This window comes from Phoenix dactylifera, chromosome 11, assembly GCF_009389715.1.
Source record: "Phoenix dactylifera cultivar Barhee BC4 chromosome 11, palm_55x_up_171113_PBpolish2nd_filt_p, whole genome shotgun sequence".
Classification (NCBI taxonomy): domain Eukaryota; kingdom Viridiplantae; phylum Streptophyta; class Magnoliopsida; order Arecales; family Arecaceae; genus Phoenix; species Phoenix dactylifera.
This window is the reverse complement of record NC_052402.1, coordinates 14,784,142-14,810,272: the sequence shown is the minus strand read 5'-3', so window position 1 is coordinate 14,810,272 and position 26,131 is coordinate 14,784,142. Positions and strand designations below refer to the sequence as shown.

The 26,131-nt window shown below is 37.9% G+C and overlaps 2 protein-coding genes across 3 annotated transcripts; one reads left to right on the top strand and one right to left on the bottom strand.

The window, feature by feature from the left end:
• Nucleotides 1-17: 17 nt before the first annotated feature.
• Nucleotides 18-10,600, bottom strand: LOC103704859. Of its 2 annotated transcripts, XM_008788335.4 has the most exons (8): nt 10,266-10,598; nt 6,694-7,904; nt 5,543-5,639; nt 5,393-5,446; nt 5,194-5,309; nt 2,221-2,411; nt 1,073-1,755; nt 18-459 (listed from the first exon to the last, which is right to left on the bottom strand). In XM_008788335.4, the coding sequence occupies exons 1-7, from the start codon at nt 10,533-10,535 to the stop codon at nt 1,121-1,123; spliced, it is 2,574 nt and encodes an 857-aa protein (XP_008786557.2). In that variant the 5' UTR covers nt 10,536-10,598; the 3' UTR covers nt 18-459; nt 1,073-1,120. The 2 variants fall into 2 exon arrangements, with proteins under 2 accessions (XP_008786557.2, XP_038987650.1); XM_039131722.1 differs by lacking the exon at nt 1,073-1,755 and having other exon boundaries at nt 10,266-10,600.
• A 2,377-nt stretch (nt 10,601-12,977) lies between these two features.
• Nucleotides 12,978-21,897, top strand: LOC103704858 (ATP-dependent Clp protease proteolytic subunit 3, chloroplastic-like). Its single transcript, XM_008788334.4, has 5 exons — nt 12,978-13,347; nt 15,110-15,224; nt 19,952-20,127; nt 20,991-21,086; nt 21,194-21,897. The coding sequence occupies exons 1-5, from the start codon at nt 13,018-13,020 to the stop codon at nt 21,485-21,487; spliced, it is 1,011 nt and encodes a 336-aa protein (XP_008786556.2). The 5' UTR covers nt 12,978-13,017; the 3' UTR covers nt 21,488-21,897.
• The last annotated feature ends 4,234 nt before the right edge of the window (nt 21,898-26,131 follow it).

The following is a 26,131-nucleotide window of genomic DNA, read 5'->3' as shown; positions in this document are numbered from 1 at the left end:
GCAGCTGTGGACTGATGTCGCGACACTAGATTTTTCAGGATTCATTCTTCTTGTAAAGTAAACAATTTGACATTTTGCTTGAAAATATTGATTTTTGGATCTACAAGTAATGTCTGATTCTTCCAGTTTTTTTTGACATGCATGCACAGCCTTACTCTGGAGAAACTAGATGCTCTGCAGTGCAATTTTTACACCACAGAATGTGATACTATCATGGATAGCCGCCGTATCATCTGTCTCGAAGATGAACAGCTTACCTTTATCACTGCGATGTACCATGTATCACACTCACGGTACCTCATGATATTCCAAGGATGAATAAGAGCTGTCTGTCTTTAAGATGGATAATGTAGTAGCTATCTGCAATGGTGCAATGGTACCATACACTGCAAAGGATCCACACTCACCTCTAGATAAAATTTCAACTTATTGGAAGTGCGGCTACCGCATCAAGTCCTCCTGGGCCAAAAAAAAAAATTATCAGGCAAAGTCATGTCGTTGGGACAGCACAACTCTAAGCACAAAGCCACCAGCGCAATCCATGGAAGGTTAGGCAAATTCCAGAGAATTATCACAAGTTCAACATTCAGGAATATTTTAGCTAGAAGAAAAGATTTAGAATGCAGTAAGGAAAATGTCGAGAAATCATGAAAAAAAAAATCCTTGGAAAGAATATGATTTGTTGAAAACAAAAGAAAGAATAATATATATATATATATATATATATATATGCAAACTTGTTAACAAATTTTATACATTGGTTTCTGCCAAGTCAAGCACAGGAGAGGTAAGAATAGCAAAGAAGAGCAAGAAACAGCCAACAACAGCACCATTTGAATTTTATGAACAAGTAAATATGAAAAATTAGATTATTTGAAAACTGTTCATATAAAGAAGCTGCCACTGGAAGATCCCGATAGTTCAAGAATTTTTCAATGGCTCGGAAGTAATATTACTGCAGTGAACAAAGGCTAACCTAACGCTTCTACATCAATTTTTGGTTCATGGCCTGTGTGTGGTCTCACACACAAAACTTCATTCTAGATGTGATTGGAGTCAGCTCAGAATGTACATAGGAGCATATAGGATGTTTGCAGAAGGGAACTGCCAGGATTACAGGTCATGTTGGCAACGTTCTCAGCAGATGAAGTGCACGGTTCCACTGTGGCCCTTCTGAGAGAACTATCCTTTTCAAAATTGGTACTGCTCCAGCAGCAATTATTGCTGCATGATTCTCACTATCCATGCTGAGGTTATGTAGGATGGCCAAGCTAGCTTCAAGTGCATCACCACTTCCATCTTTGATCAGTTCCACTAATGGAAATATACCTCCTGCAGCAGCAACTGCCCTCGTGCACTCCATCACTCCTCTGGAGATTATCTTGTTCAGTTCTACAACTGCTGCCTCTCGAGATTCATCAGCAAATGATGTCCTCATTTGTTCAACAAGTCGCGGAATCGTCTCATACAGAGTAACTTCCATCTCGATAGAATGCCCTAGATTAGTGGCCAAACCAAATTTTGATTCTAGCTTTATGAGACATGCCGCAACCCAGTCTTTTGTGTGAAGAGGAATGGTGGACTTCAGGATCTTCCGAAGTAAATTTACAAAATGCATAGCATCTACACTTTGACAGAATTGCTCAAAATTCAGCAACTTTGCAAGCAACCTGGATGCTGCAGCTGTTGCAAGGCCAATTTCTTCAGCTTCGATAGCATTCAGCTCGAGTGTGTAGTCGTCATCACCATCCATGCCTGTTAAGAATCAACCGCTACTACTAATATACAAACCAACATTTTAACAGAAGGCATAAACTAACGCCTCTTGAGAAACTTAAGATGATGATATAAAACAAAACAGGCTTAATTTTTATGTAATGGAAATATGTCAGATGATTTGGTACTGCAAAGTTTGACAGATAGGGTTCACTAAAAGGAGCCAATACATGCATTCATAAAGTCAAACTTGCCACCACAGATGATATTATTAATAAGTGTCATGTCACATAGAATAAAAGAATTTTAGTGAAATATATCATCCAAATATATAGTGGATCCGAGATTAGCGATTAACTGTATTTGATGGCTCACAAAATGAGAGATGAGAGAACAAATAAAGTGCATGACCGATCATCTTGAATAGATTAATGAGAAAGTAAAAAAATGCCATTTAAATATTTAAACAGAATTAAGTTCTGTAGGATGATGGATACAACATACCATCCAAAGATCCCTTTTGGAAAACAGCATCAAGGGCAGAATTAATGCCAGCTGCAGTGATAGTGGCCACATGTGGTTCAAAAGCTGCTGCAAACTCAAGAATAGAAGCAACCTTTATTTGCAAACTTGGAGATGATGTCCTCAAGATATCAATGAGGCACAATATTACATCAGAGTCTATTATTCTCTCCCTGTGAGGATAGAAATTTACCTGATCATTGTAATGCTAAATTGATAAAAGCATCATAAATAAATATTGACATTCTAGGTTATGTCTTTCTAAATTGCAATCTCATAAGAAAAGTGAAGAAGCAACTTTTGAATGGTTATTTGGTTTATAATATAACCTAATCATATTATAATATCATCAATGATTATAGGAGCCATTAGTGAATCTCAAAATACTCATTCATTTAAGTGAGCTTTATTTAACCTCCCCACTTTCCCATTCACTATTGCCTAATTACCATGACATGTTTTGTGTTGATGAATTGCTAGTCCCTAGGCAAAGGCTTGAAGGCAGGCTCGGGCCTAGGCTCAGCTGCAATTTAGTTGCCTCTAAAAGAGTATCAATACTAATACTTTAAGAGCATTCCATCTTTGCCCCAAGCCATTATCAACTTTCTGATGGCAACCACCATTCAAGCCAATTGATGACCAGAGAAATTTAAAAGAATTTTTTTGGGCCTATGAGCTAGTAGATTTGACTGTGCTCTAGAGGACTAAACAAACTCAAGAAAAGAGACAATTAAAATCCCCTTTGGTATCCTGTCCTGTCCATGCACACCCCACCTGCCTCCAAATACTTTCCCTCTTCTTGCAGTCCAAATGATGCCCACTTTGTCGATGTCCTCCCCTAGTTCCTTGATCTTGGGATCAAAGCTGCAGATGTTGGATCTGCTCATCCAATTCTCTCGAGGTTCTGAGTAGATCACCTTCCTCAAACATTTCTCACTGCTCCCAGGGGTTAAGGTTTTGAATTTCCTTGAAAGGATCTTTTTTTTTTTTTTGCTAGACCAAAAGGGGAAGGGGGGAGGAAGGGACAAGCCCACCCCCGCATAGCAGCCCCCACTGGGCCCCCGCCCCGCCAGGAAAATGCTCGATGCGGGCAGAAATGGTTGTGTGTTAGGCACCCCGAACGGTTTTACTCATACCTTCCCCACCCGTGGGCCCGACTCAGCTACCCCTCTGGGCTCCGGTTCGAGTCCCACGTGTGAAGACATCACACCTGGCACCACCCCGACTACTAGAGGTCCAAGAAGCGTTCTTATGCCTCATGTCCAAGCAGTGGCCGAAGCCACATTTTAATCAACGCTGCAACGACTCGAACTTGGAACCATGAGGATAGAAATTACGCCCAGTACCACTAGGTTACCACCTTGGTGGCCCTTGAAAGGATCTTTAGAGGGAGAAAAAGGGTGGACTTCCAACTCCAAGCATTGGCTTGTACAGTCTCTTGCTTCTAGCCTCCAAGGTCAAGAGGTTTAAGCTACCTATTATAGGAGGTTCATCAGGAGTTTCAGTATGTTTAGCTCCACAAATTGTCTTGGGAAAGGTGAATCCAAATGAATAAAAGTTGCAACCAAAAACTTCTAGAAATCAAAGGAAAAATGTTGCAAACCCTTTATAGCAAGGCTGCTAGATTTGTCAAAGGCACTTAAGATGGCATATGATGCCTAAGGTATAGATACAATAGTTCGGCACCACCATTCAAGCTCGAGGTATTGGAATCTTGACTTGTTTCTCAGAGAGTTTATTCTATACTTTGAACATCAGTCCCCACCATATATGAATTTCCAAGAAAAGTTAGAGCTCCAACACTTTCAATCTCAAACATTGTTTAGACACTGAGGGGAAACTTATAGATGTATAGATGCACCCAGCAGGGCAGCAGCCATTCTATAAACCACAAACATATGGGTGGCCGGTTTTGATAAAACCATTCACTTACCCTGCAATTCGAGATTTATGTGAGGCTTACACCAGTTGACTATTGATTCTTCAACTCCTACTATAGAAGGGTTTACTTATTTAGGGGAAACCATGTATACTCCCAACACATCTTCAAGAAGTATTTGATTCAGGAATTACAAACTGGCAGAGCAACAAGACATTCAAAAAGGGCAAAATAATTACCATGGTTGAGGATAGTTTCTATTTGTCTAGCATCAGGCATGACGAGGAGCTTCCTATCGCATAGTGTGTTACATGTAAGGTCAAAAGCAAAACATATGAATGTATGCACGATTTCTTGTCCCATATTTACCATGGCAGGACAGCTAGACTTTGTCTTCCTAATAGAATTGAAACACTATGTGCAATGTAATGAACTCTTAAGGAGTGTGCTGTACGAATCAACAGCACTACAAAGTAGAAACGGGAAGCTAAATGTATGGGGTCTCACGCATGCAACCTGACCAAGAAATTGCAAATTTTTAAAGCTAGTCATCTTTGTAGGCAAGGAAATGGAGCTGCTGATCTTCTTGCAAAGCAACCCATCCCCCAACATAGGCATGGGGATATGCTGTTGCAGCCAATATCTTCCTAAGTACTCCCTGATCTTTAAAAAATACAGTAGAATATAGGAGTGGTATAGTGTATACTAGGACTAAATATACTTTATAAATGTACTTTGGCATTTAAAGATATATATTTACTACTAAGAAAAATTTAATAACTTGTACACAGATATAAACATGTATACTAAGAAAATCATAAACCAGAGCAGAAGGAACATTAAATACTGATATCACTTTATGAATGACAATGGCAGCTATATTAGGTAGTTGTAATTCCTAAGATACATTTTCAATACTCATGTAAAAAGGTTAACAGAGTGATTAGAAAGTCAATAACTATTAAGCAATCAGTTTGTTGAGTGGTAATCCAATAACAGTTTAACAACAGATGTTACTAATCCACTATACCCTTAACTATGAAATCGCCAGTATCAGAACAAAATAAACAACAAACCTTGTCGTCCCTTCAGATACCGAAGAGGTTTTTGAAATTGATAATCCACCAAAATCCTGTGAACTGCTTGTACCAATCAGTACTTCCTCTGACTCATCAACAAATTTGTCTTGGAACTGGCAGAATTACCACCAAAGCAGTCAAGAATAAAAAAGATAAGAAGTGGCATAGACTGGAGGAAGAATAGCATCTCACTCACTTTTGTTTTCACATCATCGAGTGGATCAAAAATTCGACAAAGTATATTCACAGTCTGTGGTTAGAAACTTCATTTTAGTTATATGAAACAGATATGATATTGAGAAATATAAGTAGATATAGGAACATGGAACTAAGTTTCGAAAATAACCGTTTCTAACAGGCTGTTTGTTGTTTTTGAGTCCTTGAGTATGTTAATCAGGAGATCCGATCCACCTTCTGCTTCAATAGTCTGGCAAACCACATGGCTGTAAAAAAGATAAACAGAAAGAGATGGGAATTGTAATAGTGTCTCTGGATTACCTTAATTTTTAGGTTTTTAACCTACAAGCTCTATTCCATCTATATTGTGTCAGCTTTCTGAATGAAATAATGCTGAGTTCCTCCCAAAGCAACTTTAGGCAAAAGAGGGGTTCAGAATGAAGTTAAGAAGTCCAGTTAGTTTATAGGAAGACTAACCTTATTAATTATGTATTATTAGCTCATGTAGCCAAGAAAAGAAAAAGAAAAAAAAAACAATCCAAGGTTCCACCAAGGTTTGATTTAGAATTTGATAAAGATCCAACTCTTCTCTTTGGATAATGTAAAGATCCAACCCTTTGAATTAAACAAAAAAGGTTTCTAAAAGCAGCCATGGTGTGCAGGCAGTTGAGGTACCACATATGCATAAGTAATATGCACGTGCATATGCAATCATCCATGCGGTTGGCATTTTAAAAAATATAAAAACTAAAAATTCATAAAAATAGAAAAAAAGTGAAAAATCAGAAACAAATAAATAAAAATTCAGAAAAAGGAAAAATTTGAGGTTACACTTTTAAACTTATTTATATTAATATTCAAAAAGAGAATAAAAAGTCAAACTTTTCTTCAAGAAATCATTTATCAAACAGCAAAACATCGTCATCACAATCTCATTTGTCCAGACCAAATATGCGAGCCACTTGGGCCTATAATAGGTATCCAGCGGCTCATTATGTGGTGCAGACCCGACACAGTGCAGTCACCTGTCAGCATGAACATATGAGGGCACATATGCAGCCATCAGGACTGCATTTTAAAACCCTATAAAGAAAGGCAAAATAATTTTGGTGGTCAAACAATTTATTCAATTACATGTTCACATAGCAATCACTTCGTGATGAGAATATAAAACAACTTGCTGAAGATGCAAAACTTACCTCAACTAAGCTTGTAACTTAGCCTTTTAAAAGGAAATACAAATAAAATGAATTACATAAAAAATGAGTTTCATGCATGGGAGAACTGCAATTTAAAAGGGGATAGAGGAAAGAAAAAGACCTGACACTAAGCCTGTCCAGTGCATAAGCTGCAGCCTCTCTAGTAGCCTCGTTATTATGGCATAGCATCTTAACCAAATGTCTTACAGCTCCCGCTTCCTTGAATAAGAGTCTCATGCGCTCACTGACGGATGCGTCAGCAATTGAATAAGCAGCCCTTGTAATTGCACAAACATCTTCAAGCCCAAGAATCAGAACTAGTCGAGCAACACCATCAATCCATGCCAAGAGAGTATACTGTTGATTTAGTGAAGATTCTGACTGAGAATTTCTTCCATCTTCTGTCTCAATAGCTCCTATTCGTGCAAGAAACTGCTGCTGTGAACGTCCAACCAATGCATTTACCTTTAGTTCCTCCAGATCGAAGTTCTTCTCACGAATATTCAATCCAAGAAGTAATTCAGAAGCACCATATCTTGAAGGACGCGAGTTCCGCTGAATTTCTATGCCATCAGGTAAAGAGGGCCATGAATAAGTTTGGGGTCTGAATGATTTATATGCAGCAGCACCAATTACAGGAACCCGGATCAGACCTTCCTCAATAACAAGAATTCTGTAGTATTCGTCTTTAGAAAGTTCCAATAATGTAGTTTTTGCTTCCTTTCTAATGATTTTGTAGCCTTCATTATTGCATTTCAAAAGATCAGCCAGCTTGGGAATTACACCAGCTTCTACCATAATGCTGTGATTACAAGGACTTAAAACCAAATTTGCCAGAATTCCACCTGCTGCCTCCTTCACCTTTATTTCCTCATCATCAAGGAATTTAACAAGCATAGGTAAGAAGTCATTATTTGCAATCCTTACCCTAAGTTTCTCGTCGATAGATAAGTTCCATAAGGTACATAAACTTTGCTCCTTCACCTCTGGTGTCAAAAAGGATTGGCAAAGAAGCCTGAATATTTCTTCAATTGCACCACTTTCAGCAACAACATCTCTGTATGAGTTGATTGAAGATACAGTCCGCAAGAGACCTGCAGCTGCTTCACATGTAGAACAGGATCCTGACTTTAGAAGGCTTACAACAAGATTAATGCAGCCTGGAAATTCCATAATCCTTTCTATACAATTTTGCCCTCCTTGGGAATATTTCCAAAGTGTGATTACTGCCTGCTCCCTGTCAAGTGGATCATTGTCTAGACCAAGCATCCGAACAAAGAGACCAACAAAGCCATCACTAGCACTAGCACTCCTATTGAACATCTCAATATCCTGAAACAGTGAAAGAGTAAAGTAGTGCAAAGACTACCAGAAAAGCTCAAAAGAAAAGGATCCAGAAGGGAAAGACAGTATGTTAAAATGTTCAAAAGCTCGAAACATATATAAATTTTCTACAATTAAGAAGCTATTATCATGTCAAAACCTTTAGAACAATAGTAATTCAATGAAAGAAATCCAAACCTTCTATTGAGGACTCTTACAATGATGACAGCCATTATCAAACAGATATCCATTAGACAAATTTCTTTTCTTCTCTTTCCTTTTCCCTGTTATTGTGTGCAGCCTTAACAAAAAGATAACATGCAACCCTAAACCAATTATTTATACACTAACGGACAACTCCCATGAACAAAGTTCCAACTTATAATAATCACCCTCAATGATTAAGCATGAAATAAGGAAAGCATCAAGCACATGCAAACGAAAATTACAAACCATAAACATGTAAAATACCTATATGATGTGTAGAAGAACACATACATGCACACATGCACATACCACAACTGCATCAACAACCTCCACCCACCCACCTAAACTCATGCTGAAACTCATACTCCCACATGGATACATGAATAAGCACATAGATACAAATATGCATGCATCCACACAAATATGTCTGTTTTATATATACAGACACTTATGCATATGTACATGCAAACATGGGTCTCTCTCTCTCTCTCTCTGTAAATATAGAGAGAGAGAGGAGGAGAGAGAAGAGAGATTTGAGCTAGAAACCTACCAGATCCTACTGATGCAGATTCCATAACAGACCTTTCAAATTGCAATATTTTTCTATTGGTCATGGTCTACATCTGCAATACCTAAGAACAAAATTCAAGTCCTTCCATGATCCCCTACTTAGGCATTAAGAGATTATGAAATGAACAATTCAAAAGCAGGATAGAATTATTCTGGCAAGATATATATTACTAAGTATTCAGAAGTGTAAAATTTTTGGTACCTATTTGTTTCAAGATGCGTAGATTATGGCCAGTGACATGGATTTTAAGTATATATACCATTTACCCTTTTAACCTAGCACAAGCAGTATACTCATTCTACAACCACTTGATGCATAGGTAAGAGCCTGAAGAAACATTTGATTTTTGGTTTTGAAGCATTTTAAACATTGTAGATCATGATTGATGGAAAACTTCTCAATTTGCATGGCCTATAATTTGAAATCAATGAAACTAGGAACTGAAACTTGACAAAGCGTTGGAAGGCTCACAAGCATGCAATAATGCATACATCAGGACAGACCTAAAATATACAATTATGCTAGGCCTTCACCCTTTCATATCTGGATATAATTCATACTTACTCAATACTTGGTGAGATGTTTCTTGATTATGAAAGTTGAGTGAAGTAATGGTGCTCAAACATGATATAAAGGGAACTTGTTTGTGTTGCAATCTCTAAGATATCTAACATAGGGTGCTCAATCATGTTTTAAGGAACTTATTCTTTTGTTGCAAACTCTAGGACATGTCTGATATGCAACTTTATGTCAATTTGGCAACATCTGCATCTTCGGAAGATGTCAGTAATACTTCCCTCAAGAATAGCTCTAGCTTGCTTTCGGTTGCTGTAGGGTCTTCAAAAGACCAAGTACATAACAACAGAGCATAAGAATTGTTTTGAATTAAACAAGATTTCTAATCTAGCTCAATAAAGACACCTCCGCAGAACCATGTTTATTTTGATTTGACACCTTCAGTCAACTTGAGGTCATTCTTTGAAATATATTTCACCTGAAATATGGTGACTTGGGGGTCGCATTTAAAATAGGATAATATGTCAAGAAACAATAAGAGTTTTCATACGTATAGAGCTTAGCTTGTCGACTGAAGTCTCTCAACTTTCATATTTTCTGCTCTAGTATCGAACAGAAAATATCTTTTCAAATTTGTTTTTTATATTAATGATGAAAAATATGATACAGAAGCACAAGAACTAAATTGGGGAAGAGTACGACAAAACTATTTAAGGGCATGTATGAAGTTGTGATAAGCATTTGGGATCCATTCAGAAAAACTTCGGAACTGCGTGGTCTTTCTCTTCAAGAAACTCACTTTCAAGAAGTCTTCACTTCTTGACATACTTACATGCAATGCAAAGGTACCTCCCTTTTTTAAAAATCTTTTTAAGCTCCTTTTGATGGTTAAGTTCGAACCAACTCAACTGTATAAAATAAGTTGCGCAGGAATCAAAGGAGATTAGACAGGTTCGAAGATGTCGTCACATACAAAAACATCATCCAAGACATTCCAAGTGTTTGAACAAATGACTAATAAAGAAAAAAGAAAGACGAGGGCATGCGAAGAGCGAGGAGGTGGTGAAGGAGCTTACGGGAGGCAAGGCGGAGTCCCTGGGGTTGGCTTCAGCAGCGCCGCCGTCTCCGCTGGCACGAACGAGGAGGCGAGGTGTGGGAGGGTGGCCGTAGCGGAGGAGGAGAAGGGCGGGGCAGTTCCATGCCGGGGCATTCCGGCGGCGGGCCATTTCCTTGCGGCGTTGGCGGTGGAAGAGTTTGGGACTCGGTGCGGCGGTCGACGCCATGGAATGGATAGGGGAGGGACGAAGCGGCGAGCGAGCGACGGGAGAACTCTGGAAAGAGCTCATTTGGGCGGGGCGCTGTCGAGCACCAACCAGCAATTTGGAGAATTTTGGAACCGCGTCCCGCTGATGGGCCAGCAATATCGGTCCATTTGTATTCCACTCGTTACCGGCACGTGTTGTGCACGTGTGGGCTGGCAAATTAGCTTGAGGCCTTACAGCTTTGTACCTTTATTGTGCTTGATCAAATTAACCACTTGAATAAGTATAGCAAACTCTTTTGAAGTGTGTATTTGTGAGATTGAGGATTTACGATTAATGTAAGAAAGTGAGATTTGTTTGTGTGTATGTGCTTGCATGTGTGTGTGTGTATGAGATGTTGTATGCCTTTTGAGAGGAGGATACTTATTCGCTGCTAAATTCTAATTAGTTTTAAAAATTAATTACAAAAAATCAAACTGAAGATCCATACCATTGATTATAATTTATATTATTAAAAAACATCTAATGATTAAAAATCATATATTTTTATAGTATTTGGCTTATGCATCATATAGACATAAAAATAAATGATTTCTAGTGTACTAGTGTGCTAAAATTTATGATATTTTGGGTCTATATATGAGATAGAGTTGCCTCTTAAAAGAAGAAGGTATTTACTTCTTTTGATTCTAAACATAATAATGAGAAACCCAAAGTAAAGATTCATATCATTAATTATGATCTATACTATAAAAAATATCTAAAAATCAAAAATTATATATATTCATAGTCACTAACCTATGCATCATTTGGACATAAAAATATATATTGTTAAAACATGTATAGATTGAAAACCAATAGTTTTGATATTTAGATCATAACAAAACATAACCATATCTCATTTTAACTATTCATTTTTGCATTTATTTAACACATAGATTATAGACAATCAAAAGATATGATTTATAGGTTTAAGACACATTTAGTACTACTGATTATGATCAACGATGTGAATTTATGATTTGGATGTCCTATTGTTAATTTAAAATTGAAAAGAGTAAATACTTTCTCCTTTCAAAAAGAGAATATCTCTCTTTGTATATGCGTGCATATATACGTATGATTTTTATATATACCATCGTGTTCTCGGATGGACCGGGAAACGGTCCACTCACCTTCAAAATGAATAATAAACCATCCAATTTCATATTTAAACTCCATTCAAATAAAAAATTGAAGCAGAAACTAGCCTCAGCATCAAATCTTTAACATCGCCTTGTAATATATCAGCTGTTGCTACTAATGTAGATGGAAATTCTGTAACCAGTTCATCTTCGGTATCCAAGCTTCTCATGACGTGCACTGAACGTACCAACTACTAGAAGAGCAGGAGAACTCCAATGCCGTAGATATTGAGAGATATTGTAAGCAGCCAATATTTCAAATCACCTTGAGTCCTGTTACATGGAGGAGCCAAGCCCATTGCGGAAGGGCCGCGTCACTCGCTGTGTGGCATGTTTATGGAGAGGCTAATAAAGCTGTGGATTGGATGGCTTCGTACGTGGTTAATCACTCAGAGAAGATTTTGAGGATCGAAGAAAGAGTGCTGTCTAGAGCATTCCATAATGTATTATTTGTTTTGATTTTTTTTTTTAGCATAAGCCATCTGCTGTAGTAAAATGTAAAAAAAAAAAAATTCTAACTTTCAGCAATGCACCAGCAGCCTTCTGCTTTAATTTCTGTAGTTGTTATGCTTCCTCCCATCTGTTTTTGTTGCACCACATATACATGGCTTGAGTGAAAAAAATGAGTTCACATGACAGTTCCATAATGTTACCGATTGGAAATTTGATGCCAGAATGGAGTTGACACAAATGTCCCGACTTCTTATTGGTGCAATGGGTGGGTCCATAACTGGTTGAAGGTAAAAATCCTTAGCTATGAATGTATGGTATAGTTGGCAGGATGGCTGCCAACTCTTTTGTGGTACTAATATTATCCTTCGGCAAGACATGAAACAAAATTTGTGATGCTTTGGTTCAGTTTTGCTATGTGAATACTTTGTTCTTTAGTTGCGCAATGTATGATGCGAAATCAAATAGAATATAATATGAAATCCTTCTCTTTTTGTTGTCTCACTTGTCTTTAAATCATCGAAATATCTAATTTTTTTTATTAAGTGGCATGCTTGGTGCATTTTGATTTTTTTTTGTTGTTGATTTTACTGGATACATTCGATATATCTTCTTCTTTAAAAGAAATAAAGAAGAAGTAGAGAAAAAAAAAGAAAAAAAAGAAAGAAAAGAAAAGAAAAGAAAAGAAAAGAAAAGAAAAGAAAGAGGTGGACGAGGATGATACGGGCTAGTAGATCCGATTTAACACATCACATCGCATCCAGTCAAAACTCATCCATTTCCCCTCCCATCGTAACACGTCACCATTCGATCAAGCCCAACCCGAAGAATTTGTTGAAACGTATCTTACGATCACCTTCGGTGACCACATACTGTCTCATCCGGTTCAACCTCCTCAATCCCCCTCTCGGAGGCGTCTTGGTGAGTGGAGAATGGAAACCATTGCGACCACCTTCGCCTCGTGGCCGCCTTCGCCTCCCTCTTCTAAGCTCTCCTCCTCTCTCTTCTTCTCTCATGGCCTCCTCTTTTCCTCCGATTCCCATACGCGAGATGCGGCGGCGCCGCCTTTGGCCGCCGCCCCACTCAGGAGAAAAGCGCACCAGTCCGTCAGAGCCCCCGCGATGACGGGCTGCAGGAGGACGCTCTCGGAGGGGTGGGATCTGTCGGGCTTGGTGGCTAGGGCTTCTTGGATGCCAAAGTTCGAGGAGCTCGACACCACCAACATGCTCCTCCGTCAGCGGATCGTCTTCTTGGGCTCCCAGGTTTCGTCAAACCACCATTTCTATCTCATTTTCTCGCTTAATTTGTTGAACCTTTTACTTTAACATCTCACTACCCGATGCTTTGGAGAGGGTTCATCCGTATTGATTGAATTAAATTCATGCAACACGGCCTTTTGATGGCGGCTTGGCGTTTCTTTCTAAAAGTTACGAACCTTGTTGGTGTTCCATATGTAAGAGAGAGGATTTGAGTTTGGACTCGTTAATTTTGTTTGGCCCCAACGCGATCTTTAGCTCAAACGTCATGGTAGCAGTTGCAACCAATTCTAGGGCGAGAGAGCAAAGTTCAGGGACAATCTGGGGATGAAATGAATGAGAGAAAGCAATGATAAGGCGAGACTAACAAGGGGTGAATGATGTGTGTTATAGGGAGGTATATACTAAGACATGAGATGGAAATGAATGATAACGAAAATTTTGATAATTCGATCTTGGAACTATTAATATTAGTTATTGCTTCATCCTCATCGTATCACTACTAGTTTCAGAAGAAAGGGACATTGATATATCAGTCCTCATTTTCTAACCCAATCTCAAAATAATCATCTTTTTCTTCTAAAAAGACATGTAGCACCTGTAATAGTCCCTAATGATCAACTAATGACTAATTTTTATAACCGTTTTGTGCTTCACAAATATTATATCTTTATTTTTCTATTGTTAAAACTTAAAACACTAACTCTCTAAAGGAAAGGAGAATGGAGAGTGGACGATCCAAAAAGCAGTTCATGTTCTAGCAGTACAAAGAATCTGTACTTATTGTTAAATAGATGCTATCAACCAAATCAATCATTAGTTTAATAATAGGGACTATTTGGTCCTAGTAACCAAAAATCAGGTGCCCCATTTTTGGGTTGAATTGCAAAAAAAGGCCTAACATTTCAAGACCCCTAAAGAGGCGTAGGGTCAAATTAACTTGTAAAGGCTTTAGGGAGTACCAGGACAAAACATGACAACATGGTAGGAGTCATAGAAGATTTTATAAACAGCACTAAGATTCCGTAAGAATATGAAGCCAGGAAATAATGAGGGTGCTTCTGGATGCAAGCTTTGCATGTTTTATATGTGGAAATAATGTATGGTAACCTAGAATAAGTTTTTCTATGGCACAATAATTTTAATATTGGGGAATAAGGAGAATACCATGTGCATTTGATTGTTTTAGGATTGGCATGTTAGTTTGATGCATTTGCAATCTGCAAAGGATGGCGATATCAACTGCTTCTTTGAAGAAACACAAGAGTCAATTCGGGATGTCTAACATAGACAGATCATTATGAATGGAGCACATATGAAAGTCTGAGAAGTGGAGGAAAACTGAAAGGAAGTGGTCAAAAATATTTAAAGACATTTTTTGAGTTGGAGCACATGGTATAAGCCAGGAATTGATAGAAGTATGACTCATGGTGTATGTGAATTATGGGGATCTTCAATGAGAAATTTTGTTTAAGTTATATCTAGCTCCAGAGTGCAAAATAATAAACAAAGTACAAATGAAACTTCTGTGTATTCAAAATGCTTGTTATCAATTTTTCGATGTGAATATGGAGAGCGAGTAGTCTGCTATAATTTGCTTACATAATGCAGACTAATTGTTTTTCTTGGGCAAATCAAATTCATTTTTGAATAAATTGTATTGATCTGGGATAAAATATCCATATTTTATTTTAATTTAAGTCATGATAAATTAAGGCTTTTCTTGCTTGTTGATTTCCTTTTTGTTCTTCTTTTAAATGATGAGCAGGTGGATGACATGACTGCTGATCTGATTATCAGCCAGCTCTTATTTCTAGATGCGGAAGACCAAAGGAAGGACATAAAGTTGTTCATTAATTCACCTGGTGGCTCTGTGACATCTGGTACACCTGTACATGTCCTTGATTAATTAAAGTTCTTTTGCAGTTATTTTCAAATTTGCCTTCCACTTTGTTGCCTATAATTGACAATGTGTACGTATTGTTTAATTTCTAAGCATGGTGTTTGTTTTGTAAAACAGATTCTTACTTGTTCGTCTTTGATTAGAATGTATAAATTCACCTCTCTCTTTCTTTATGTATGTTTGTATTTTAACATAAAATTTTTTTTGAAACATTTAGTTTGTTTTAGGCCACTTCAATGTTTGCATTAATTCAGTATATTTGACTGACAATAATAGTATTTTAGCAGAAGTCTAAGAAGGATAAATCATGTCTTACAATTGCGATGGAGCAGGGGCTTTACTCATTTTTAAGACACTTCTCACTCCCATTATTAAGCTTGTTTGTTTTGAAATTGACAATGTTCAGAACTTTCCCCATGTAGTTCCCTGCTCCATGCATTTTATAGAAAACAAATTTACATTAGTTAATTTGTTACTTGTGAAGGTTCTGGTAAACAAAACTGCAATTTGAATTGTGATGATGAAAATTTCCCTCCCATTTCATCTGCCGATGTTTGCAAGAACATGTAGAAAGCTGCCTTATATACTGTTCATATATAAATCCTTGTACCGTGTTACCAAACTTCAATTTCTAGGCACCCTACCTGTAAACAGCATGTAAGCAATATTTATTTAATGCTGTGGTCTGCACTTGTTCAAGTTACAGGCTAGATTGCTTGATCTGGTTTTGGCCCTCTTTTCTCTATTTTTCCTGGTCTGAACTCTAAATAAGATGCGGGAAACTACAGGCCAAACATGTTATATGTAGTTATCTGCATGGATGGAAAGAAGACTTCTAAACAGAGTGAGAAAATGGTTTGGCTAAAGATGTTGGTGGTTTTCTTTTCTTTCCTTTTTCACTTTGATGGAACTTTTTATTGATTTGTAAAATACTCATACTGATAGTGATGATGCAAGATCATTTCGACAAGTGGAAATAGTTAACATATGAAAACTGAGGGGAATATGAAGATAATGGATAATTAATTACTTAAACCATAACTGAAAGGACATCATCTGACTAATTTTTTTAAAAAATGATTATTTATCTAGAATACCCTAGCCTTTAAAATCATTACTTTCTTTTCTCTTATTGTTATGGAAGTTGGAATATTTTGGATGGAAAAAACATCTATTGGAACTCACATTCTGTGTACTTAGAGATGCTAAAGTTATTACTTTAAATCAAGGTTCCCTGAATCAGTATTGGAAGGGATATTGACCAGACTCGACATGGTATGGGTTCTAGGGTGTACCAACACAAGGAGAGCCAAAGAGAAAGGGGGAGAGGGAGAAGGAGAGAGAGGAAAAGAGAGGGAGGCGGGGAGGGGGAGAGGGAGAGGAAGGGAGGGAGGGAAAGAAAGGAAGCAGGAGGCTGAGAGAGAGAGAGGGCTCGAAAGCCCTCATTGACAGAGGATTGCCCTGTTCCGTTACGAAACAGAGAATTTTCTATTTGAAAATTTTGAATTGAAATCGGTAAACAATTTGTCGACTTTCTTCTAATGAAGCCGACAAACCATTTGCCAACTTCAATTTGAAATTTACCAACAGAAATTGACTTGTTCCAAATCGAGGGGTTGAATCGTGCCGATAACCAATTGGTCCGATTCAGTACACTCTGAACCGGTTGGTTCGGCATGGTTCAGCAGACTTTGCTTTAAATTTTATAGAGGTCAACATTCTTTCTTTCTTCATTAATTTTTGTTCATGGTTGTTAATGATGTATTAAAGGCTCAATACTGTACCAGTGAGTCTAAATTGATTTGTTGCTTGTAGCCAGACCTGGTGATATCACTTTATCTTATTTCTTCCAATTCATACTTGCTGGCTAGAAAAAAGAAAAGAACCATATGCATCAATTTTATCTCACACAATTTTCTTTTGTTCTTATTTCTTTCGTATTTCCTTAGTTCGTCTCAATTTTAACTTTTAACCTTCGTACTATTATATTGTTGACATGGTAATATAGTAGACCAGATCCTCAACTATTTTATGTCACTGTCTCTCCTTTTCATTCTCATTTTGAAAGCCAAAATAGCATAAATAGATCATGGAGGGGATAAATAATCTTACACTGAGTCCTCAGTATTTGGAAAGACAAGCAAATTGCTGATTTACCGCAAAAAAAAAAGAAGCATATCAGATGAGGGAGATGATAGCGGCAAGAAAAAAATAAAACAGCAGAAAACCCAGCTGCATGGCTAGTGGAACCAGGTGTCAGCCTAAGCACATTCTCAGCGAACCTTACTCTTGCCAGATTGGAGAAGTCCTCACAAAGTTTGATCTCCATTGAGATTTATTGAATCTTCACCATAAGACTTAGGCAACACAGCCCCTAAAAAAAAAAATTCAGAAGGTATTCACCCATGATAGATTTGTTCTATTCTCTCTTTTTCATAAGTCATAAATCCACTTGATTTCTGTCCCTTTAGATTAGCTTTTTCCAGCTCACCATCTGATCTTTAGATGTATTGTTATGTGTCTTTAGTTGTCCAATGCCTGCATATTAGTTGCCCCCTCTGTATTGTCACCATGAGTCTTTTTTCCTTTTTTTTCCTGCTGTACAAAATATGGTTGAGAGAAAAATTAGGTTCGGCATTTAGCCTGTAGGATTGTGATTTCCATAGTTTTAACAAAAAAGTGAGGATTCTCACAGATATGCTGTTTATCGGTGGTGGTTGTTTTTTTTTTTTTTTTGGTGGGGGGGGGGGGGGGGGGGGGGGGCGATCCACTATCCAATTGATTGATGACACTAGCTCTAATTGCTATCATCCTTACATCTCAGAGATTTACCACATCCTCTCCAAACTTGTACAGTGGAAAGCATCCTATATCAACCATGAATGAAATCAATCGGCAGATATCACTGCTGATCCCACCTATGTTCTTGCTACCAAGATCTGTTTGGACCAGGCAATGCCCTCCATCTGTCTGCTACACCTCAATGGAAGATTGTAGAGTTTGTGGCTTTCCAACGGTTTGATTAGAGGCCCAATCTATTTCTGCTGCCAAAAAAAAGAAAAAAGAAAAATTGAAGGTTTCTTCTTCCCTGAAGAATCTTGTTGGTGAGACATCAATATATTTTTGCTGAATTTCTTCTTCTTTGTCTTTGAGCTAGAATCCTAGAGAGAAGCTTCTTCCTACTAATATTGTGGTGATTTCCTCATTATCGTCAACGTAGACTTGAAATTTCAGCTTTTGGGGGGAATTCGTAAGGCAAAACCAACAATATGGATGCATCTCACAGCTAAAACGGCTCTTCGGAGTGAGTCTTTTCGAGTCTCACATCTCATAGTTTGTTATGTTGTTTGGAATTAGGATTCAGCTTGCTGAAGTGTTATTTGGGGGAGAAAAAAAAAAGATGCATTAAAGTCTGACTTTCTTGTTCAGAATTTAGAAGTCAAATATTTGATTGTCTGGTATCATCTGTTTTCTTGTTTCCACTGAATTTGGGGTCTTCTTTTCATGTTCTGTAGCATGCAGTTAGTTTCTTCTTCAATTGCTAAAATGCGACAGCCAATTAATGTGTGTAAGTTCTAGATAAGAAAAAGCCCATCAACAACTCACCCACGCACTGGTCTTCACTTCAATTGAGTAGAAACATAATGATAAGTCATGCTATCTTTGATTTTAAAACACTTGAAGGGAATTAGTTCTTATTTGATTCTGCTTTTTGTATTTGTTAATTGTCCATGAGAGACAGTCTGACATTAATTGTTGCATCATGTGAAACGTGGCCATGAGCAAGAAGATACCCTCACTTTATCGAACCAAATAGATATGATGATTGATTCTCATAATTCTGATTGAAATATTTGTTTATGCCCTCGCTTGATGTTTAATTCACATGGTGCTTTCTCTATTGATCCACCAGTCCAATAGTAGACCCTCATATTGCTAGACTGTGCTGTCCTTTCTATCTTCTCTTCTTCATCTCCTTCAACTTCTCAACTATTATTGTTCCTCTTTTCTTTTTTTATTTTCCATTAGCATCATTTCCTTATGTTGTTGACAACATGGTTTACCTAAATTAGTGAAGGCTGCTATTTTCCATATATCTGTTTCTTGCAATGATGCAGTTCTATTTTGCTTAGGATCTGAGGTCTGTTTCAGTTTTACTCCAGTAGAAAAACTCGGCATTTCATTAGATGATGTTCTTTTCATACTAGGCAATTTAATAGTCTTTTCAAAGGAAAGTTAGGTTTCAAAGGATGTTATGATTCACAACCTGATCTTATTTGGATTAACTAATAATGTATGATATTCTGAACCTACAGCTAATGTTCTGTTGATGATGTGGTGCTTAATCGCGTGTCACTATCTTTCTGCTGGTTGGTGACTCAATATTTATTATGTTGGGCGTATGTTGTGCGCCTTGTGAAATATGTTTTATTTTCATCATCTTCTTATCTTGCTTGAGTGTCCTGTAAAATTTAAAGTTGAAATTTACATATTCAAAAAATTTTCTGGCACTTGGAGAAAGTAAAGCTCAATGCAATATGTTTGCAGATCACATTATTTTATCCTTCTTTTCAATTTTCTTTTCATTCCATATCTTGCCATATTACCGTATGCATCGGCTGTTTTGAAAAACATATTATATTAAATAGCATGTTGGATTTTCTAAATGTTATAATGTCAATTTTCTCATTACACCAACACTTTCAGGAATGGGAATATATGATGCTATGAAATTATGCAAGGCTGATGTTTCTACTGTTTGCTTGGGTCTTGCGGCATCCATGGGTGCATTTCTGCTTGCTTCTGGAACCAAAGGAAAGAGATTTTGCATGCCAAATGCAAGGGTCATGATTCATCAACCACTAGGAACAGCTGGTGGCAAAGTGAGTGATTGATTGCTGCTGCCTCTTACTTTCCAGGTGTTAAGGTTTTTATAAGCTGAGATGTCAGCTACCTTGGTGGGTGACTGACACTGGATCTTAGTTTATCTTGATTGCGGTGGAAAACTGAGAAAAATTTTAAAGAACTGAGATATTCTGAGATCTTGGCGGGTAGGAGTCAACATGTTGAAATATTGGCCAATAATTTGATACTGTTTTTATGCATTCATTGTACTATTTTTTTTTTAAAAAAAAAAAGAAGCAGCCATTTATAATTGTAATAGAAAGATTGGAAAATCTTGGCCAATATATTGATATCATGTCACTGTTATCTCAGGATATATTGGTTTTGTATCAGCCGAAATAAGGACCTGATGCAAATGATATCTTGGGTCTTGGCTGACATATCAGCCATATCTCAGCCAAAATGAAAACCTTGCTACATGTTTATTTTGCAAATGGATAAGTCTACTTCTATTAGTATCTTACAATCTGCATTGCTAGGTCAATGGTTTAGTATCGTCATTGCTGTTGATTTAGTTTTGTGGTTTATTGTCAAATCTTAATGTTGATGGGTAAGCTTGTTGATATTATATCCTTGAAGTTGTGAGTGAAAGTCTCTGGTTATTGAAAAATCTCTTCCCTCATGAACATGCCATTGTTTTGATGAGATATTTTATGGTTTTATAGCTCTTTAACCTGACCTGATTAGGAAGCAAGTCTTTTTATACCAGCCAATTATATTATGAATGAGGCATGTTGTAGTTGCATTACGTTCACTTAGATGTTCTTGCACCAATGCACTTGAACAAAGGAGTTTGTTTCTTTCAATTTCACTTGTGCTTGCTTCTTTTTTGTTTTGTTAGACAACTGACATGGGGTTACGGATTAGAGAAATGATGTACCACAAGGTGAAGATGAACAAAATTTTGTCAAGAATCACAGGAAAACCTGAGAAACAGGTAAGCAGTTGGGATCATAATTAAATTGCTTGCAAGTATCAATCTTTTTCGCTATTGTTCTTCTTGTCAGCTCATCATCACTGTCAACTCCATTTGTTTCTTTGCAGATTGAAGAGGACACAGACCGTGACAATTTCATGAACCCTTGGGAGGCCAAGGAATATGGGTTGGTAGATGCTGTTATAGATGATGGGAAGCCGGGCTTGGTTGCACCAATAGCAGATTCATCACCTCCTCCAAAAACCCGTGTGTGGGATCTGTGGAAGATCGAGGGAAGCAGAAAAGCCAGGCAGAATCTGCCTTCAGAGCAGAAGCTTTCCCAAAATGGATATAAAGCTGGCAGCGGGAGCGATGAGGAGAAAGGAAAGGAACAGACAGAGGAAGCTCCTACAGCTGTATGAAACACAGAATTGAAATCCCAATCTTCAAAATCTGAAAAAAGGAATGAAGATGAGTTTTGAGCTCTACGTAGTGGTGCTGTTTTACTCGGAACTCAAAACAAAAAATAATGCCAACAGGAAACAGGGTGAGATGCCATTTTACTAGTGTGCAAATTTGGATGAAATTGCTGCTACTACTTTCTCATGGATCCTTGCTTCAGGATTTCACCTTCAAAGGCAATTGAAAACTTGGTGACTGGTGATACCATGTATGACATTCTAATTGTCTGTTTTCTTTCTTTCCTTTTTTTTTTTTTTGGGAAACAGTATTGATAGACTGTTGTGGCCTTTCTTAACGACTTTTATTATTCTTAACCTCTTTTACTAGATATAGCTCAATGGCAGGTATAATATCCTGCTCTTGCCACTTATTTACGGTCCTGTTTTCTCTCTCCCTCTCTGCCAGTTTTTTTCCTTCCTTTTGAGGGAGCTAAGTGCTGATTGACTGTTTTGTCCTTTCATAATGACTATATTTTTTCTTGATCTCTAGCACTAGGTGTAGCTCAGAGGCAGGTGAAATATCATGGTCTTCCCTCTTATTCACGGTCCATATACGATAATAAGAATTAAGAACTGAACTTGATTTGTTAGTTTATTGTGCTTCATGGCCATATCAAACAAAAGTGAGACCGCTGTTCTAATTGCACCCTCCCAGAATCCTTGTTGGTCATGTATTATGCTAATATGATTTTTGTACTGCTATCATCAACGTGTAGTATTACCCTCCACACAACATATGGTGCAAGCTTACAGATTTTTGATCAAGGTATGCCAAATCAGGCTGAACCATCTAGTTCACCCCATATCGAGCTGAACTAATGAGGAATCGGATTGGTTTAACCTTAAATTTTGAAATTCTTCTCGAACCATTCTAAACCGTCCGGAACCAGATGGTTCGGAACAGGCACCTGATTGAACTAATGAGGAATTTTTTAAAAAGATGGTTCCATCTTTTTAAAAGGTTTGAATCATAATCCATCGAACTAGTGCGAACTGTTCAGTTCATCTTGTATCAAGCCCGTAGCAAATTGGTATAAATTTCAGTATCGATTCAGTGAATCTTACTTTTGACCATCTTCTATTCTTCTAGTCCAAATCTAGAAAAACTTATCTTGGTTTTGACCGTCTTCTACTTTTCCAGTCCAATTCGGAAAAAACTTTTAAAAAGATTCTGAATTTTGAGGATGTAGCTTAAATGGTAAAGCGCTCGCTTTGCATGCGAGAGGTACAAAAGCCTGAAAAGTTCGACACTCTTGGAAACCCGATAGAACCCACACGCTTCATATAAAACAGACGATGTGAATAATTGCTTCCCCTGGCCATATATCAACGTACCAGTGCGATCCCTGACGACAAAACCTGCAGCTGAACTATCATGAGACGCAGATCATTTTTCATCAGCAGACCTGATATCATGAAGAAAACAGAGAACCTGTCGAACCATATAAAAGAGTGTTGTGATGCATGCCTGAAACAACCTTTCATTCCTCTACCTTCCACATAAACCATAACATATAAGCAATTGTAACCTGTTCCACCATGGCTCAGCTGTTTTTGAATCCAGAAGAAAACTATTAACTCTGGATATCTCTTCCTTTATTTCGTCGTTTCTTTTTTTTTTGGTCCGTTGCTTTCCCTGTGCTCAATCGGATGCTTGCCCTGCACCCAACCAAAATGCATCAAAAGGATCTATCACCCATTGTCAGTCATTCATCAACTTCAAGTGCTGCTCCCAGACTATGAAACCTGAAAGTTTTCAAATACGAAGTAAGAAATTTACAGGCGATTAAACTGGGCCGCAACCAGTTTGGGTGTTGCTGCTACAAGTAGTAGAGAGATGGCAGTCCCACGTTGCCGGCATAATGCCCATGAGAATCACCACAAACTCTGGAGACTGGGAAGAGAACAAAAGTAATCAGACACTCAGGCAGGGTTTACAGCTTAAAAGGCAACATTGGACATTCTAACGTGTGAGGCCAACGGATTTAACCCTTAGCTGAAGAACGAGAATATCTTGTCCCATTAACCAAATATTAGGAGTTCTTCGTCTTTATTGTAAAGGAAAGGGCTATATGGAAATTAGACTTCTAAACACGGATGATGCATCAAAATTCCTGATTTGAAAAAACGAAAGAAAGAAAGAAAGGAGCCCGATTCTGGTCTCCTCCGGCACTAAAAGGAGTTCTGACTACCAACTGAATTCTTTTTCCAACATTTTTCAACTTTGAAGACCAACTTTAAACCCTGCACTCGAAAAAAAGGAAGACGAACTTTAAACCACTTAGCTCATGGGCTAAAAAAAATTTATAGGATTCATAAGTTGCGTCAATACAACCAGCAAAATTATAAAATTACAAACTGAGTTAAACATATGTTTGTAAATATCTAAGAGTAGTTTTGAAGTGAGCTGGCATATAACCTACTAACCATCATAGTAGCTAGGACTCCAAACCAACCTCTTTGCCAATGCTTCTATCTTGCCTGCTTTAATAAGATGATGCGGAATTATGTCGTACGGACGTGAGTTCGGACCAAATCCCACGTCTCTTCATTTCATCCACCACTCTCAAAGCATCCTCAAATCGCATGACCCAACAGTAAGAAAGAACCCACTACAATTTATAAATGGGTATTTCGGGGACAAACCACCACTAGCTTTAGATAGCTCAGGCTACTTCCAAGCTTCATCCAAATATTCCCACGAAACCCAAGCCATCGATCAAAGTACAGTAGATGCGAGGACTTGGCTTGCAATTATTCTTTGCCTCCGTTTCATGGAAGATATGTATCGCCTGATCACATCTGGACCCGCCGAAAGAATAGTGTGACAGATTGGGTGACGTCCTATGCAGCCCATCATTCTAAAAATTTTGTTTAGGACACTGATGTCTCAATTCTGGCTCCTTTGTATTCTCTTCTTTCTTTCTGACTTTATGGGCTGCATCCACACCAGTTGTGTGTGAGTCACCGATGTACCAAAAAAATAAAAAATAAAAGAATAAAAAAATAATTGACGAGTACCCATCTTGTGGACTCATCACATCTTCTGGACCTGCAGAAAGAATTGAAGATATCTTCTCGAAGATATGTATAGTCTCATCACATCTTCTGAATTTTGATACTAAATCGTCACTTTTCCAAGAAAGAGCAGAAGCTTTCTTTTGATACGGAAAGAAAGACAAGATTTTTGTGTGCGAAGGTGACATCACGGCTCCTGTCTTGATGGTACCATGAAAGAAAGAAACATCCGATTCAAACCATGAAAGAAAGAAGCTTCCGGTTCGAAGCCTTCATCGATCATGTCTTGATAAACTGACGTACAACATCTTCAAGAACCATTCATGGCCCCCACCTTCCAAAAGAATGGTGTAGGTCTTGAGCTCGGGTCGAACATTCCCCTCCTCTTCATCTCATCAAAGATCTCCTGGGGCCTTTTTAACATGCTTGGATTTGCTCATAGCAAATCAATCAGTTATAGTCCGATAATTCTGGACTCAAACCAAAGGTATTTTTGGTTTAACAGTCCCCTCTGCTTCATAGACTTCACCAAGCTCCAGATTAATCTAAACTGTTGGATCTTGCCTGGTGCTTCGATTAGATGGCGTAAGCTCTCAATGACATATTCGAAACCTTGCTGCTTCTCAGCCCAGCGAAAGAATACAAAGTGCCAGCATCCTTGCATTACTTAGCTTCTTAGCAGAAGGATTCGCAAAACTGATACTTACCAGCTTCCGGTAGAGAAGATGGTATGCTAAAATTAGACTGGTTGGAGAGTATCCTACAAATCTTTTGAACATCTTCTGAGATTTGCCTGCTATCTGAAGTTGGAGTTTCCTTGGCGCATGCGGGCTCAACAAAAAATCGGGTTCTTTGACAGATTGTGAATGGATTTCTGAAAACCAATCCGAAAGCTCAATCCACGACATTCAAATTGACTGACATTGTGTTGATGCATTTGCCTGCCGATAGGAATCGAACTCTCATGAGATATTCCATCACGGAAGCTGTGAAAAGGATTGATAAAGCTAACCAGAAGACCAGGGCTGGTGAGCCAAGAAATGAACTTTGTGAATTTATCACAGGAAATAACATCATCTCTTTCTGTCTTTGTTAGTGGATGGAGATGAAACAGAAAAAAAAAAAAAAAAGAGGACATATTTCTATCCCAAGAGCGCACAATAAAATAACAGCATAAAATGGAACCATTCTACTCTTTTTAAGGAAATTCTGATCTTTTTTATGTCGATTCTGGAGATGAGCAGCAACAACAGGGATGATCCCACCGTAATTTCTCGGGGCAGTGAGAACTAGTGAAAGGGATTCTTCGATCAAAGGATGGGGCCTTTTCTGCCGTTTCCGAAGATGACCAATTAAACAGATCGGATAAAACCTAATTCAATGCCGGTAAGGTAAAGGCAAAGCTCATAAGGAGTTTCTTCGGTTCGAAATTTTTATCCATTCCTTGATTTCTGGGTCTATGAGGCTAAGCTCAGCCTGAGCAGCTGAAGTAACCAAACACCGAGCAAGATAGAGGATTACTTTTCCAACCTCGGGAATCTGAAACATCTTAATTTGTTCTATTGTCCTCTATACTTTGTAATTCAT